General features: G+C 37.4%; 1 protein-coding gene across 1 annotated transcript in view; it reads left to right on the top strand.

Moving 5' to 3' along the window:
- Nucleotides 1-18,321, top strand: part of PsGEF (Protostome-specific GEF) — a 603,069-nt gene that overhangs the window by 574,523 nt on the left and 10,225 nt on the right. The window contains exon 25 of the mRNA XM_067138170.2: nt 12,375-12,538. Within this exon, the coding sequence (XP_066994271.2) occupies nt 12,375-12,538 (164 nt within the window). The remainder of the gene's footprint in view (nt 1-12,374; nt 12,539-18,321) is intronic.

Genomic DNA, 18,321 nt, shown 5'->3' with positions numbered 1-18,321 from the left:
ATACAGAGCTGCGGTCGGTATTCCGTGAATGCGCGCTGTATACCTGCATCTACTGGCAAGGCAGAAACGCCATTACGGCAATAGTCGCCCTTGTGTACGTTTGTTGGCAAGCATTTGGAATGGCTTCGCCAATCGAGAGTCCCGCCGACTGTGAAGTCCGGTCTGTTATTCGTTTTCTGAATGCGAAAGGTTTGAAAGCTATCTATATTCATCGTAAGATCTGTGCAGTTTACAGACCAAACATTATGAGCAATAGAATGGTTTAGGGGAGAGAGAGAGAGAGAGAGATATATATATATATATTTTTCTTTGACGTGGATAATGTACTTGAATTTCGGCACTACTCGAGAGGTTTGTTGTGCATGGTTATTGTATTTTGAGGTGCATGCTTTCCTCCTTTCCTAAAGGTCATTTGTTTAGTTTTGTTGTGGTTTATTTGCAAACAGTTTCTTTCTGCCCATGATGTAAGCCTGTTGAGGACTTCTTGGAGCTCTTCTATGTTTTCTGGCTCTATTGCCATATCATCTGTGTAAAATATAAGCAATGTTGAGGTATCTATGATTATTTCGCCGGGCTGAGTGGCTCAGACGGTTAAGGCGCTGGCCTTCTAACCCCAACTTGGCAGGTTCGATCCTGGCTCAGTCCGGTGGTATTTGAAGGTGCTCAAATACGACAGCCCCGTGTCGGTGGATTTACTGGCACGTTAAAGAACTCCTGAGGGACTAAATTCCGGCACCTCGGCGTCTCCGAAGACCTTAAAAAGTAGTCAGTGGGACGTAATGCAAATAACATTATTATTATTATTATTATTATTATTATTATTATTATTATTATTATTATTATTATTATTATTATTATTGTTGTTATTATTATTATTATTATTATTATTATTATTATTATTATTATTATTATTATTATTATTATTATTATTATTATTATTATTATTTCTGTGATGTCTGCTGTCATGATATTGAACAAAATTGGGCTGATTGGGTCACCTTGTAGGACTCCGTTTGTTTGGGTTACGTTTTTGGATAGGGTTATATTGTCTGATATTTGGACAAAATTATATTTGAGGATATTCGAGATTATGATTGCTATCGGATGTGTAGCCCCTATTAGGTAATTGAGTTTCTGGACGAGTGTTGCTCTATCAACAAGGTCAAAAGCCTTATGATAGTCTATGAAGACTACAAAATATTTCTTTCCTGGATGCCTCAATGTATCTTGGACTTGTTCTATTAGGTATTTTACGGCATGTAGTGTGCTTCTTCCCTTTCGGAAGCCGAAATGATTTTCTGGTATCTGGGAGTCTATTTCTTCTGCAAGCCTGGTTGTTAAGATTTTCGTGAAGATTTTGAATGATGTATTTTCAAGGGCTATACCTCAATATGAATCAGGGTTGTTAGTTTCTCCTTTCTTAAACTTCATTTTGATTGTTGACAATCTCCATTGCTCTGGAATTTCCCCAGTGTGCATGCATGTGTTGAATAGTTGTACCCAGTAGTCTAGCATGACAGATAGAGAGTCTTTCAGATGTTCTGTACAGATGCTGTCTGGGCTGGGGGCGTTTCCATTTTTTGCTGCTGTTATTGTATTGTATATTTCCTGCCTCGTTATGGGGATGTGATTTCCTGTCATTGTTACTGGAGTTAATTCAAAAGCTGTTGATCGGTGTTGGAGGTTGAGAATGCTTTTGAAATGGTGTTCCCATGATTCCATTGAGATATTATTTGTTGCTGAAGTTTTTGGTTTCCTAAGCACTAGGAATGGGTCATTTTGGGCATTTGCAGCACGTCTCCTGATGCCTTCCTCAATGTACTCCGTTCTTGTTTTCTCGATTAGTGATTTATATTTCCTTCTTTGTTCGGCGTATTGGGCCAGGTGACTCGAGTTCGATGTATTCTTCGCTCGATGTAGTGCCAGGAGGGTCTTTTTTATTGAACCATGGTTGTGATCTCCTTACTTTTGTGTGAGTTTGTCATGATTGAAGGGTTCTTGTATACATTTCCACTGCTTCAGTTAGTTCATGTCGTTGAACTAATAACCTTGCTTTATCTATTTCATCACTGATATGTCTTAGTTTCTCTGGATCTAATTTCCTGGATATTTTCTTTCTTGGCAGTTGATCTTTATGAGTGATTTCAAAGACTGTCGAGATTGGTATATGTTTCCTAATCGGGGCTATGGCTGAAGTCCATAATGTTTTTGACTGAATTTTTTAATGTCTGTATCTGTGTAAAAGACTAAGTCCATGGCGCAGGTTCCATTCGAGGCTATGTACGTCTTCATGTTGGGGGCTATTAACAAGGACATAGCTGGCATCTTCCAGTGCCTCTTTAATCAATTCTGTTCTGACGGTTGGTTTGTCTATTCTTGCATTTAGGTCACCTGATTACTCTATCATCTGTTTGCGTTTGTGACAAGGCCTCTGTTACTCTTTCAATTGTGTCCTCTGTTGACATATGTGGTTGAACATACATACCAATGAATGATAGTAGGTTGGTCTTTATGATAATTGTGTTTTCTTCTTTTATTATTTGTTTTATTTTCCCTAAGTTCGGTTTGAGAAAGATGGAAACCCCTCCTGCTGGTCTTCCTGTGGTCTGGGAGGTGAATAAATGAATTCCGTAATACCCTTGAATGATGAAATTCCGTGTTGAGAATGTTTCCGTCAGTATAATGGCGTTGTAGTTGCTTAATGTCTCCATTGGAAAGAGAGGCAGAGCGTTTTTTATGCCTTCGATGTTCCATAGGAGCATATGTGTATATTTATTGTTCTTCTCCTTCAGCACGGTTTACTCTCCGAAAACAAAATCTTCTTACGATTTGTTCTATTTGGCCAGAATTCCGGTCGTTCAGCAACTTCAAGGAATTTGAAAGGGAAACCTATTTTGAAGGCCTTGTTTTCACTTCGTGTGTGAAGTTCTTCACAATGGATGTTATCTTTAATTCCATTTTTCTCTAGGTACTTCTTAACCTTATCTTCTGTTGTATTTCATGCCATTTTTGCCTGCAGCTTGCAGATCATCTTCTTGAAACCTTGTCACTCGGATGGTTTGTGTGTTTCTTTTATTTATTACAGTTATCCATTCTGTTTCTCCTCTATAGATATGACCATTATCCCTTCCGTCTGTTTTGTTATGGAGTTCTTCACTATCCCTGTAAGTAAGCACTGCATTCCTATTCAGGGTCTGAGTAAATTTTTCTTCAATAATTATATTTATTTTATTTGTTATGAAGTCCATCATATATCTTATGGTTTCTTTTAAATCCACCAGATCCTTAGTTTCATTGCTCACGGGTTTGTTCTGCTGAATGAGTAGGGTTGTCCATTCAAATAAATGCGAGATTTGCATTCCGCCGTCAGATGGGTGAAGTTGGTTGTTGTTGCTGTTTGTAGGTTCTTGGTTGTGGCCAAGAGATGAAGCTATTTGTTCCGAGATCGAACTACCTTCTCCTGCTTGGGTGTGGCCACTAGAAGGGATTAGCTGCCAGTTGGAGTTACTTGCAGATTATTCGTTGTGGCCATCAGATGGTGCTAATTGTCTCGGAATCAAACTGTCTTCTCCCTCTGATACATCTTCTCTTTGGTATTCTATAACCTTGCTTTCAGAATTAATAATTTAAATCAATCACTACTGATCTGCATTTAGTGCAGTCGCCCAGGTGGCAGATTCCCCATCTGTTGTTTTCCTAGCCTTTTCTTAAATGATCGCAAAGAAATTGGAAAATTATTGAACTTCTCCCTTGGTAAGTTGTTCCAATCCCTAACTCCCCTTCCTATAAATGAATATTTGTCAAAATTTGTCCCCTTGAATTCCAACTTTATCTTCATATTGTGATCTTTCCTACTTTTAAAGACACCACTCAAACTTATTCGTCTACTGATGTCCTCCCACGCCATTCCTCCACCGACAGCTCGTAACATACCACTTAATCGAGCTGCTCGTCTCCTTTCTCCCAAGTCTTCCCAGCCTAAACTTTGCAACATTTTTGTAATGTTACTCTTTTGTCGGAAATCACCCTGAAGAAATCGAGCTGCTTTTCTTTGGATTTTTTCCAGTTCTTGAATCAAGTAATCCTGGTGAGGGTCCCATACACTGGAACCATACTCTAGTTGGGGTATTACCAGAGACTTATATGCCCTCTCCTTTACATCCTTACTACAACCCCTAAATACCCTCATAACCATGTGCAGAGATCTGTACCCTTTATTTACAATCCCATTTATGTGATTACCCCAATGAAGATCTTTCCTTATATTAACACCTAGATACTTACAATAATCCCCAAAAGGAACTTTCACCCCATCAACGCAGTAATTAAAACTGAGAGGACTTTTCCTATTTGTGAAACTCACAACCTGACTTTTAACACCGTTTATCATCATACCATTGCCCACCGTCCATCTCACAACACTATCGAGGTCACCCTGCAGCTGCTCACAATCTTGTAACTTATTTATTACTCTGTACAGAATAAAATCATCTGCAAAGAGCCTTATCTCTGATTCCACTTCTTTACACATATCATTGATATATATAAGAAAACATAAAGGTCCAATAATACTGCCTTGAGGAATTCCCCTCTTAATTATTACAGGGTCAGATAAAGCTTTGCCTACTCTAATTCTCTGAGTTCTATTTTCTAGAAATATAGCCACCCATTCAGTCACTCTTTTTTCTAGTCCAATAGCACTCATTTTTGCCAGTAGTCTTCCATGATCTACCCTATCAAATGCCTTAGATAGGTCAATTGCAATACAGTCCATTTGGTCTCCTGAATCCAGGATATCTGCTATATCTTGCTGAAATCTTACAAGCTGAGCTTCAGTGGAATAACATTTTTCCTAAACCCAAACTGCCTTCTGTCAAACCAGTTATTAATTTCACAAACATGTGTAATATAATCAGAAAGAATGCTTTCCCAAAGCTTACATGCAATGCATGTCAAACTGACTGGCCTGTAATTTTCAGCTTTATGTCATCACCCTTTCCTTTATACACAGGGTCTACTACAGCAACTCTCCATTCATTTGGTATAGCTCCTTCAACCAAACAATATCAAAGAAGTATTTCAGATATGGTACTATATCCCAACCCATTGCTTTTAGTATATTCCCAGAAATCTTATCAATTCCAGCTGTTTTTCTATTTTTCAACTTTTGTATCTTACTGTAAATTTTAATACTTCTTTAGTATTACTCACCTCCCCTATCTGGACATTATCCTTGTAACCAACAATCTTTACATATTGCTGACTTCTGCCTTTTGAAGATCTCACATACACACTCCCCTTGTTCATTAATGATTCCTGGAATGTCCTTCTTTGAACCTGTTTCTGCCTTAAAGTACCTATAAATACCCTTCCATTTTTCACTAAAATTTGTATGACTGCCGATTATGCTTGCCATCATGTTATCCTTAGCTGCCTTCTTTGCTAGATTCAATTTCCTAGTAAGTTTCTTTAATTTCTCCTTACTTTCATAGCCAATTCTAACTCTATTTCATTCCAACCTGCACCTCCTTCTTAGTCTCTTTACTTCTCTGTTATAATATAGTGGATCTTCACCATTCCTTACCACCTTTAAAGGTACAAACCTATTTTCGCATTTCTCAACAATTGCTTTAAACCTATCCCAGAGTCTGTTTACATTTTTATTTACCATTTTCCAGCGATCATAGTTACTTTTTTAAAACTCCCTCATGCCTGTTTTATCAAGCATATGGTACTGCCTAATAGTCCTAATTTTAATACCTTCCTTTATTTCACATTTATTTTTAATGACAACGAAAACAGCTTTTGTGATCACTAATACCATCTATTACTTCGGTTTCTCTATAGAGCTCATCTGGTTTTATCAGCAGCACATCCAAAATATTCTTCCCTCTAGTTCGTTCCATCACTTTCTGAATCAGCTGCCCTTCCCATATTAACTTATTTGCCATTTGTTGGTCATGCTTCCTGTTGTTCACATTACCTTCCCAATCGACATTTAGTAAATTGAGATCACCTGCTACTATCACATTCCTTTCCATATCATTTCCAACATAGCTTATTATCTTACCAAATAATTCTGAATCAGCGTCAGCGCTACCCTTTCCCGGTCTCTACACTCCAAAGACATCAAGTTGCCATTATCTTTAGAGATGAGCCTTACACCCAGAATTTCATGTTTTTCATCCTTAACTTTTTCGTAGCTTACAAATTCTTCTTTCACCAGAATGAATACTCTACCTCCCACCATTCCTATCCTATCTCTATGATACACACTCCAGTTCCGTGGGAATATTTCTGCATCCATTATATCATTTCTCAGCCATGATTCAACTCCTATTACAATATTGGGTAAGTATATATCTATTAAATTAATTTGATTGCTTTGTTTACAGTGCTTCTACATTTGAGCACTAACATTTTTATGTAATCCCTACTTGATTTCTAGTTCCCTGTTCCCTTAACTCCGCTCCCTAGGCCACCCTGTTTCCCTGAATGTACCTGCCTATAACCCTTCTAAACAAATTTCCTAACTTATATGTACTACTGCGGTTTAAGTGAAGGCCATCTGAGCGCAGATATCTGTCTCCTACCCACCCATTTCATTGTTCTTGTCCTTGTCGTTCTTGTCCTTCACTACATTAGTTATCATATCAAAGCAGTTTCTCAGATCGCTTATCGCTTTTGGTATGTCTTCTTTCTTCTCATTAACATAACCACTTGTTTTTGTAATATTAACTATTGTTTTGAGAGCGTTGTCAATCCATATTTTCATCTGGTCCGCCACTGTTTATCATTATGAACATTATTTAATCTGGACCTGTATTTTGACTTCAGATATTTCATGGTTGAGAATACAGATTCACATGTGTAAGTTGATGCACAGTAGGAGCGGATTTTCAAAGTGCATTTTTTCAACAACAAATAAGAGTTTGTATCTACCAAGTTCAAAAATTTATCATCTTTGAAATGAATTTTAAATTGATGTCATTTTTTAAGTTTATTACTTCCATTTTAAGGGCTTCCTTATCTTTAATTTCTACTAAGTCTCTCAAGATGTAAGTACAGTAGTTATCTCACAAACATTGACCGTGACAAAAAGGTTTGATAGAAATACCACTACTAGTTCCATCATTGAAAAGTTTTTGAATCGTTCACTGATTTTTTTATTTTTTATTTATTTTTTTTTTATTATTTTTTTTTTTTTTGAGTTTTAAGGTGAGCAATGAAGGCAGTGTGTTTAAATTTACTTAATTTATACTTTGCAACATGATTTTCAAATTTCAGAAGTGAAAAAGACATTTTCCTGAAAGATTAACATTCCACAAATCCAGTTTACATTTGAAAGCATTCACAGCACTAAATATTTTCACAGTATGATGATCCTTACCTTGGAGTTGTAGATTAAGTTATATTTAGCATAACATCTGTCAGGAAACCCAGATCCATAAGCCACACATCATCATCCAGCTCTGTGTATACTTCTTTTCTTCAACTAAGAAAGAGTTTTATTCCTTCGAGAACACTAATTAATCTTGCTAACACTTTCCCTCTATTTAGCCACCTAACCTCTGTATGAAGGACTAAATCACTATATTAATCAACATCTTCATCTTCCAACAGTGCCTTAGTCAACCTGTGCTATATAGAAGCAGCCTAATCGAATGAACAATCTCCACAACTGTGTTTATGAAATCAAGGACTTTTGAACATAGTACTTGTTGATGTAATATACAGTGATAAGACTGAAAATGAGGGAAGCTTTCATCTTTCATACATAAAGCTATAATTCCATTCTTGCAGCCAACAAATGCAAGATCTCCTTTTGTAGGGGAATATTTCATTCCTGCACATAATTCTTGAAACATTTTAAATATTCTCTCTTCTAGTTCATTGAGTCAATGGAAGTGTTTTAAGAAACTCTTCTTTGAAGGAAAAGTCGCTAAACGCCATTTTCACTATTAACAATAACCGTGCTATATTTGAAATGTCCGTCGAATTATCTAATTGCAAGAAATAAAATTCACACCTTCGTAAATCATATTTTAATTGGAACTCCATGTCTTCCAATATATTTTCCAGCTAAGGTTAAGTTATAAGTAGGTTCCCACCTTCCAATACTTACCAATTTCTATATAATAGTTTTATTAATTACATGATATAAACCAGCTTAATCTTAGTTGTGTTGAGCCAATACAGGATAAAATATGAGATTTATAAGCTGTATATTTTCCAGCCTCCTTGTAACCGTTCTAGCCAATAACTGCATTTTATTGATAAGAGGAATAATTTCAGTTTTATTTCAAAAACCATCAAATAGTGACTCTGAAGCAGCTATCATCACTTCTTTGAATATTTCACCATCTTACAAATGGTTTCTTCCTTTTCAATAATATGTGAGAAACTTTAAAGGAGGCAACTGTTGCATTTGATGACAGCTTGTTTCGTGTGGTCAAAACTAACTGTTGAGATTTCAACTTGGTTTTCAAATCACTAACTTTTCTTTTCCTTATTTCTGAGTCCACAGAAAAGCTATCATTGAAAGATCGGTGAACTGTATTAAAGTGCTTCTCGACATTGAGTTTCTTGGGAATAGATGCACTCGTGTTACAAAGTAAACACACAAAGTTACCCTTTACATCTACAAAAATGAACTGCTGCTCCCATTCATTATTAAAATAATTTCTCTGAGTTCTTTGGCTCTTGTTATTACTCATTCTTGAAACAGAACTGTACTGTCTGTCACAACATAAAATACTGACAATTGTGTGCTGGCCATTATGCTATTGTAAGACAGTTTTGCCAACCCCATCTCTACACCATCACTATGGAGCAGAATCACGGCCTTCCTGATCGTTTTGATAGAACACTATAGACAGTACTATAACGGAGTTTCAAATTGGTTGGCCAATGAGGATTGCTCAACAAATAAATTAAAATTTAAATGATATTTATCAAAGGAAACTATTGCAAAAATTGTACAGAATTACAAAATACAAGGCAGGTGACAAATACCTTGCCAAATGGCGCCATGGTGCCCGTGATGACTGTGTTGCCGACCCCTGGCGTAGATCATGTGTGGAGAACAGGAATCTTGAGAAGCAGTCACCTTGTTTTCTGGTATAGAGGCTACTATAGTTTCTTTTGAGTAGCTCTGTGAGAAGAAGCCCTAAAGGAACAGGACAATCTCCACATCTCCAAAGTCTTAATTTGACTTCAAGATTCATAATCTCCTTTATAAGTACAATGGCTATACCTTCCCATGTTGAATAAAATAAAGGATAAAAGGAAGTAAATGTTCTTTGACTTCAATGTCTTTCACAGAAAAGTCTGCAAATATCAAGATGAATAATAACTCATCTTGATGGTTTACATCATACATGCAGTGAAGTATAACTGAAAAGAAGTTTGCATTTTAGTTTAACATAACTTCATTATCACTTGGTTCCCAAAAGTTTGTATAAGCCCATTATTTCATCTTTCCTAGGTATTAGCTTTGACTGGATCCTGTGAAAGTTGCCATTGCTTTTTGTTAATATCCTCAGATAAGAACATTCTCATGGTTGAAGCTATTGGAGTGCTTCAGAATCTCAATGGCTTCCCTTCGGAGCCAGGCGTGATACGACACAGTAGTTGATAGTACTTTGGTGTCTCTGTACTGTATGCAGTGGCCTGCTAGCAGAGTGTGTTCAGTGACATGACCTTTCTGCTTATCTCAGCCGGATGTGTTAGTTTTGCTCTTCAGTCGGTAGGCGATGCTGTGTTTTGTAGTTCCCATGTTCACCTGACTGCAGCTGTTCGGGATCTTGTAGACCCCTGCTATGGAGAGAGGATGGTGCTTATCATTAGCAGACCTTAGCAATTCCTGGATATTCTTCGTTGACCTGTACAGTATATGGTTTTTACTCCATGGGACACCAGTAGCCTCCCTAGTCTATTGGTTATCCTTCCAATGTATGGCAGATAGACTTTAGTTGCTGGCTACTTGTCTTCTTTCTCTCTGATTGTTGGACGCCTGGGATTGAGTACTTGCTGTCTATCTTTATGGCTGCACCCATTGACATGTAGGGCCATATTGAGGTCCTGGACCACATTGCTCAGATTTTTCCCGAGGACATCACCATCTTATTCAACCATTGCCTTACCACAATGGAGTGACAGTTCTACAAAAAAATTGATGGCGCTGCCCTGGGAAGTCTTCTGAATCTGGTGACCACAAATTTCTTCATGGAAAAATTTGAGCAAACAGCACTCGAGGAAGCCATGGAAAGGAACAACGACAGCGATTTCTACAGCATCTGAATAGCATTTTGAAAGTAAAGGAAAACTCCCTTTCCTCGATGTTCTGGTAATGAAGATACGCTAGTCGATTCAACTTTAGGACACACAGACAGGGTAAGTTCCATCGACCGCAATCCCTACACCCATCAATTTTATCCTGCATGATCAATTTAAGTAGGTTGTATTTTTTATTCCTCATAATATGCCCAAGGTAGGCTAACTTTCTTTTCTTGATTGTACACACCAACATTCGTTCCCTCCTCATGCGTTTAAGTACGGCAGCATTGGAGACGTGGTCAGACTACGAGATCCATAACATCCTTTAGATCACCCACATCTCAAAGGCATTTATTCTCTTAATGGTGTTACATTTCAGAGTCCATGTTTCCGTGCCGTATAGAAGCACTGAATATACATAGCACATGACGAAGTTGTAACGTGTCTCCAAGCTGAGGCTTCTGTCACACAGTAGATTCCTCATTTTCAGCAAGCTAGTATGAGCCATTTCTATTTGTACACAGACCTCTAAATCTGGGTCTAAGTCCTCAGTAATCCGGCTGCCAAGGTACTTAAACTTGTGCACTTGTTCAACTGGTTTCCCATAAATGGTCATAAGAATGTGTGTGTTACATGTTCCGGAAATGGACATCACCTTGGTCTTGTCAGTGTTATTTTTGAGACCAAGTTTATCCCTTTCTGTTACGATTCTGTCTGCCAGACGCTGAAGACCTACAGTACTATCAGGAGGACAGTGTCATCTGCATACCTCAGATTGCTGATCACCCTACCGATAATTTTTACTCCATCTTCTACTCCTTGAAGAGCAGCTCAGAAGATAATACACATCTTTGCTGTATACATAATTTTAAAAACTTGGTTAGTAATCTAACACTGTTTTCATTTCTGAATTTCTGGCCAGCTTCTCTTCCAGTTTTTAATAATGTTACGACCCTCTGCACTTCACTGATCAAAATTTCAGGTCCATGTTCTGTACTTGCTAGGTCTAATGGTAAAAGCAGGCTTGTTCCTTCTTGAAATAGACTTTGCACGTAGTTCATCCATTCTTCCTCTGCTTCCTCTTCACTGGAAATCGAACTATTTACTGCATTCAGTAGTCGAGTTTTGAAGTTATCGGTTACTTCTTTTACCTTCTTATTCAAATTACACACATCATGTTTGCTATGTAGGTCTTCAATTTCTTGACTCCTCTCCTTCATCCAAGATTCCTTAGCCTACCTGATTTTCTTATGCAAATACTACTCTAAATACAACCATAATCTCAATATGGAAAAAAAAAAAAAAAGAAGCTTGCAGTTTCACTTGACCGTAGAATTCTAATTTATTGTAAAATATGATTGTACATCTACTTTGTCTTATATTTGTCAATATCTACGCTTACCAATAAACACTGCCATGTTCTGGAGCTAATTAATTGCCACTTTTCTAATACACAAATATCACTCAATCTAATGTTGTAAATGTTTGACTAGAATTAGAAGAACCAGAGCTGTTTCGATACAAGCCATGAAAGCCCATGGTGAAATGGGAAGTAAAGGTTTCGTAATCTAGGCATTAAGAAAGATAGAATAATAGTTTATGTTCAGCTACCTTTTCCTCAAGGAATTAATTTCATACTTATTTCTGGTGTACACTTATTGAATCCAGAAATTCAAGTTTCATTTCTAAGCATTTCACCTTTCTGCCATAGAATAATATCCTTGCCCTTCTAGGTGAAATGAGCACATATTTACCACCTTGGCTATGTAGCTTTCTTTGGTGAAAGCACAGAAAATCTGTGTGTGTGTGTGTGTGTGTGTGTGTGTGTGTGTGTGTGTGTGTGTGAGAGAGAGAGAGAGAGAGAGAGAGAGAGAGAGAGAGAGAGAAATCCTGAATCTTGTCATTAAATCAAGTAACCTAAAGTTGGGAGAGTAGATAAAACTAGTTTTAGAAATAATTTGTGCTGTGCAAATACATTATATATTGTATAAATTAGCGAAGCGTACCTCAATTATACATTGAAAACTGTTGTTTATTTGATTTTTCCTTCCCTTTGAAAATGTCCTTTGTTGATCTATGAACTATCAAGGGACCAGGTGTGCGTCTGGACATGTTGGCAGGGCAGCGAAGCTGGCGTTGTTGCTGACATCTGCCCTGCGCCAGCCGGTGCGGGCAGCGCCAAGCACCAGCCAGGCTTCTTTCATCGACTACGTCTCTGCAAGAATCGCGACCAATCTCCTCGGGTCAAAGGCAAAAAATTGTAAGTATTGCATGACAGAAGAAATATATAATCTACTTTCGTAGTAGTAGTAGTAGTAGTAGTAGTATGAGTGATGGGTGGAGAAGAAGGGTCACAAATCTAGCTGCCTATAGCAGCAAATATTAAACCAAGAGGTGAAATTTGATGATTGATAAAAAAGATGTAATTTACAAAAAAAAATATTTTAGTGAAAAACGTCTAGTTTAAAAGTTATACAGTAAAATATGAAGTAGAACTTGAATCAGGGAATATTTAACAAAAGTATATGATAATTATTACTTATACACTTTTAGAAAGAAATGGGGAAAAAGCACCAGTCAGCAAGATTAGGTCTTGGAAATATAATATTTTAATTAAATTTGTTCTCTGCTATAAATAACACAACAATTAATATTCAGCCTCCAAAAATATCATATGTGCATGTTTTAACTTTGGAAAGATATACACTTTTACATCTTGTGTTCCCTTCCTGTCCATACAAAATGTTCAAAAGTGACACAAAGGGGATCATCAACTCTGGATTCCAATTTATAATACAGATTAAATTTTGTTTTACCATTTCCCAAACAATTGTACAAAATTCAATTATTATTCTATACTCTCAGCAATATGAAGGCCAAATAAATTGTGCCAATTATTCATGGATGATTCTAATTCCATAATTGTGCCTGCTAGAAATTTTTAAGTTTGAGTGTACAACATCTTTCTCCACATACATTTTGGTATATTTCTTCACAGAAATGAAAACACAGTATCGTCATGAAATTGCTTCATACTTCAAGATAGTTAATTATAAAATAGTCCATCAATCAATAAATCAATCAGTCATCAATGATCTGCACTTAGGGAATCTGCCACCTGGACAACATTCCTATCAGTTGGATTAGTCTTTCCTTAAATTATTCCAAAGAATATTTCCCTTGATAAATTATTCCAATCACCAATGCCTTTTCCCATAAATGAATATTTGCCCCAATTTGTCCTCTTGAAATCCAACCTAATCTATACATTATGATCTTTCCTACCTTTACAAGCTCCACTCAAGCTTATTCGTCTACTACTGTCATTTCTGGCCATCTCTCTACTGAAAGCTCAGAACATACCGCTTAGTCGGACAGCTTGTCACCCTACCCCCAAGTCTTTCCAGTCCAAAGTTTGCAATATTGTCAGAAATCACCCAGAACAAATCGTCCTTCTTTCCTTTGCACCTTTTCCAGTTCTTGTATCAAGTAAGCCTGGTGTGGGCCCTATACACTGGAAACATACTCTAACTGACATCTTACCAGAAACTTACACTTCCTCTCCTTTACATCCTTACTACAAGCCCTAAATATCCTCATAACCATGTGAAGAGATCTGTAACTTTTATTTATAACCTCATTAATGTGATTTGCCCCAGTGAAGATTTTTCCTTATATTACCACCTAAGTACTGTACTTACAGTGATGTGAGGTACTTTCACCCCATCAACACAGTAATTAAAACAGAGAGGGAAACTTAAATAGTTCTGAACAGTTTACTAATGTATTTCCATGCCATCTCTACAGTGGCATCTATATACTCAAGCATAAGTGCAGTGGACAAATTTGTTTTTATTTGGATGCTGAGATCAAAGAATGTGTGTTTACAAAAGGATCTTGTTCATGTTGGAGACCAGATTGTTTATCAAAGAGTAATTCTAATGAGCCCAACAACTCCTCATTAAGTGAATAACATTTTTCCAGCTGGAGTTCCAAGATGATGATGATGATGATGATGATGATGATGATGATGATCGACAGTCTCTCTTCGTTATTCTTGAGGAACTGGAGCTTGACTCCAAGACCCTCAACCTCATCAAGGCAACACTCACTGACACTATCTCCAAAGTCAAATTCATGGGGCAGATCTCTGAACCATTCCCAATTAAAACTGGCATCCGACAAGATGACGGCCTATCTCCGCTTCTCTTCAACCTTGTCCTAGACAAAGTCATCTGCGAGTGGGAAAAGGCATTGAAAGACATGGGATACTGGTGCCCCATACGACTAAGGCGACCCAAAGACGGTATTGAGATATCCTGCCTCGCTTTTGCAGATGACCTGGCCATACTGACAGATGATGTAGTCACAGCCATCAAACAAATTGAAACCCTTAGTGAATGTGCTGGAAAGGTTGGCCTACAAATTTCCTTTGAAAAGACCAAGTTCTTCTGCTCAAAACTTGACATCCAAAATTTGAACACTACATATGGGCAAATCAACCGAGTACCACACTTCAAGTACTTGGGAGGAATACTCGAACCAACGGGAGGCGAGAAAGCTGCCCGGAAAATTTGTCTACAAAAACTTCGGAAAGCCAACGGTAGGGTTCACAACATATACAATAAAAAGTGCTTGTCCTGCCATGCAAAGATCAGACACTATAATACAGTAATTAAGCCCGAATTCTTACATGCCAGCGAGACCCTTACACTAAACGGGAAAGGTGACCTAGAAAACATTTTAAAAGAAGAGAGAAGAATCCTGAGGAAAATTCTCAGCCCCCAAAAAACGGAAGATGGTTATAGACTGAGATCACGCAAAGTGACAGAAGAGGAGCTTTCCAACATTGCAGCATACATCCGCAGAAGACGTCTGAAATTTTATGGGCACGTTCGCAGACTGCCAGCAAGTAAACTGACACACAAGATTCTCACCCATATAGAACATCTAAAAAATATTCCATGGGTACTGGAAGTGAAGAAGGATCTGGAAAAAGCCCAGATGAACTCAACTGACATCACAGACAGACCTCTATAGGAAAAAAATTAATGGATGGAAAGTGCAACCAGAGAAGGAAATGAAAAGGAAGACTGGAGCAAAGTGGACAGAAGAACGAAAAGGGATCCACGAAGAAAGGATGAGTGCTGTTTGGCAACTCAGAAAACAGAATCGTTAGAGCTTTGCGTGATCCATTGGGTCCATACGCACATAATAATAATGGTAGAGAAAACTGGACCTCTGTTGGGCGATGTATGGTTGAGTTTTTAAAATTAGTTTTGTCAAATTAATACCAAATGTGTCACCAGAGATCCTTTACATGTCGATATTGTACGATATGGAGTGTCGAACAGACTTTCTTCTGCCCTTCAAAAATCTGATTACCTGTGCTGGGTTTGAACCCCTGATCCTGGGAATCCTGAGGCTGACACTCTTACCATTGATTCACAGAGGGAGCTAATTTGGCAGTGATGATTGTAGTTCCTGTTATTTTAAGTGACATTAATAATAATAATAATAATAATGTCAGCTCCACTTTACATCAATCGAAGAGGATAAAGTTTGGCCCCTAAAGGAGAGAGGTATGGGAAGGACATAAAGGGTGGTAATGAAAGACAGTTTGGATCTCACAAACCTAACACTGTTGGGTTCAGGTCAGACAGTGAAAGTCCAGCACAAGTAGTTAAAGCAATGCTAGTCTCATCTGGGGGTTTTTAATTAACATGTACATCTCACAAAATATGAGGGGAACGGGAAGGATAATTTGTATTTTTTAGCAAATCTATTATCATAAAGTAATACAAGAACATTTGAGGTTCAAATTCAAACGCCAACATTTCCCCTTTGTTTCTCTATGAGTTATACACCTTAACCCATTAGTGCATAAAGTTATTTTTGTGTTTTATTTACATTTATTTATACATTTTTACTCTTAACAATTACACAAACACACTCCAATAATCATAATATTAAGTTTTATTTACATAAGTCATCTGATATATCAGATGTTATGCACTCAGGCCAGTACAATAGTTACTCGGCAATAAATTGTACAATAATGTTGCAAGCTAAGTACTGTTATAGAACTGATTACCTTATCCAATTTACACTGTAAAATGGACCTACAATTTGCACTACAGACTTATGACAATACTGTGTGTCCAATTCTATTTACGTTCATGAATTTACTGATTATGATATCCATTTTTCAAGATGACCACAGCAAAGTTCATTGGGCTAGACGCATATGTGACTGGCTTTATGAACACTCCCCAACCCTATTACATCTCAATTGGCCTGCAAACTCACCTGACTTGAACCCCCATTGAAAATCTGTGAGACATGTTGGAACAGCAGGTAAAACGCCGACATCAGCATTCCCATAATTTGGTGGAATTGTGCAATCAAATCCTCAGCGAGTGGCTTAACCTGAATGTGATGTCCCTGCACAACCTTGTGGACTCACTTCTTAACTGAATCCAGGTGGTTATCGAGTCCAGAGGTGAAGTTACACGGTATTAAGTGATTTCTCCAGGGGTGACTAATTTTTTGTCCGGTGAGCTTATGAGAACATCAGACACCACCATTTCTTCTGCCTCATGTCTGACCTGTACGTTGACATAAACTGGTTAAGCTGATCTATTTCTCTCATGCTTTCATTGTAGGACTTGTACACCTTTATTGTGGTACAGACACTTCGCAATTTTTTATGCTGGGCTACCTTGATGCAGCACCTACCTCCATCTGTTCGTAGTTCCTAACAGCAGTAGCAATACTATCGTCATTCCAGTGCACCAGCAAAACATTACCACAACTTCTGTAGTCATATGAACACCTTTCTTCTTTTATCACATATGCCTTGGTCCAAAGGGGGCACTTCTCCATCTTGTAATGCTCCTGTTGCACATATTCTCTTTGAAACCAGATGTCTTACCAATTATATAGATGTAAAGTAGTTGATAGAGAAATTTTCTGCCCCCTGTAGGATTCAGTTTCAGCTGCATCAACAAGAGATAAGACTATACTTCCACCAAGTCCTTCAGCCTTTCATTTTCTTTTCCTGTATACACTTAGAAAGACATCTCATAGCCACTGGCAGAGCACAGGACCCAGTTTTTGAAACTGAAATGTATCAGCTTTCCCTTGATGAACTGTTTGACATAATGCTTTCCATAATATGGAATCGTACTTTCGTCAATGGAGAGGTTTCCATGAGTTCCCTCATATTTCCTAAAGGCAGATTCTACTGAGGTCAGTGAAGACCCAAGTTTGAATAGACGATCCCTCCCATAGTAAAGATTGTTATTGTTTAGGTGAAAATGCCTCAAAATTAATTTGAAGCGACTGCATTTTATACTCTGTGATAAAATAGGTTGTACATCATTCTCCTTAGACCAGTAAATCATCCTTTTAGAATACTTGGCATAACTAGATAATAAAAGTCCTCTGATAATAAGAATTTCCCTTTTTATCACATCAAGGTTACAGTTCTTTTGTGACACATATAAATTACTTTGTTCACAAATGAAATGCAGTAAATTGTCAGTAAAATATATTGAAAAGGAGTCTAGCAGAGTTTCACACAATTTTGCTTATCATGTGATGTGAGGATGGGAACACTGTCAGTCACAAAATGACATGCACATCTTGTCCACTTAGGGGTTGCTTCTTGTGTGTTATAATTAGACCTACTGATGATTTTGGATTTTCAAACAGGGATAATAGAAACAGAGGTCACTTTACAAATAAAAAAAGTCTTAAACTGTATTGTCCTCCTTTATTAGTACAAAGAACCATCTATATTAGATAGGATAATATCAATACATGTTTTAGGAACAGAGGTGCTGGCCAAATCTACACATTTCATTTTCACATGACAGCTTTCTTTTGCTCCTTTTTTTCTGGTTTATCAGTTTCATCTGTAGATTTTTCAGTAATGTTTTGACTTTCATATAATTAACTTCCCATTTTCATCTTCAATTGAGCAATCTGTACCTCACATTTACTCAGAAATAGGTTTCTACCCCGATCTGTCTATCAGCA

Source organism: Anabrus simplex, chromosome 1 (genome assembly GCF_040414725.1).
Source record: "Anabrus simplex isolate iqAnaSimp1 chromosome 1, ASM4041472v1, whole genome shotgun sequence".
NCBI classification, from domain to species: Eukaryota; Metazoa; Arthropoda; class Insecta; order Orthoptera; family Tettigoniidae; genus Anabrus; species Anabrus simplex.
This window is presented reverse-complemented; position numbering and strand designations above follow the sequence as displayed.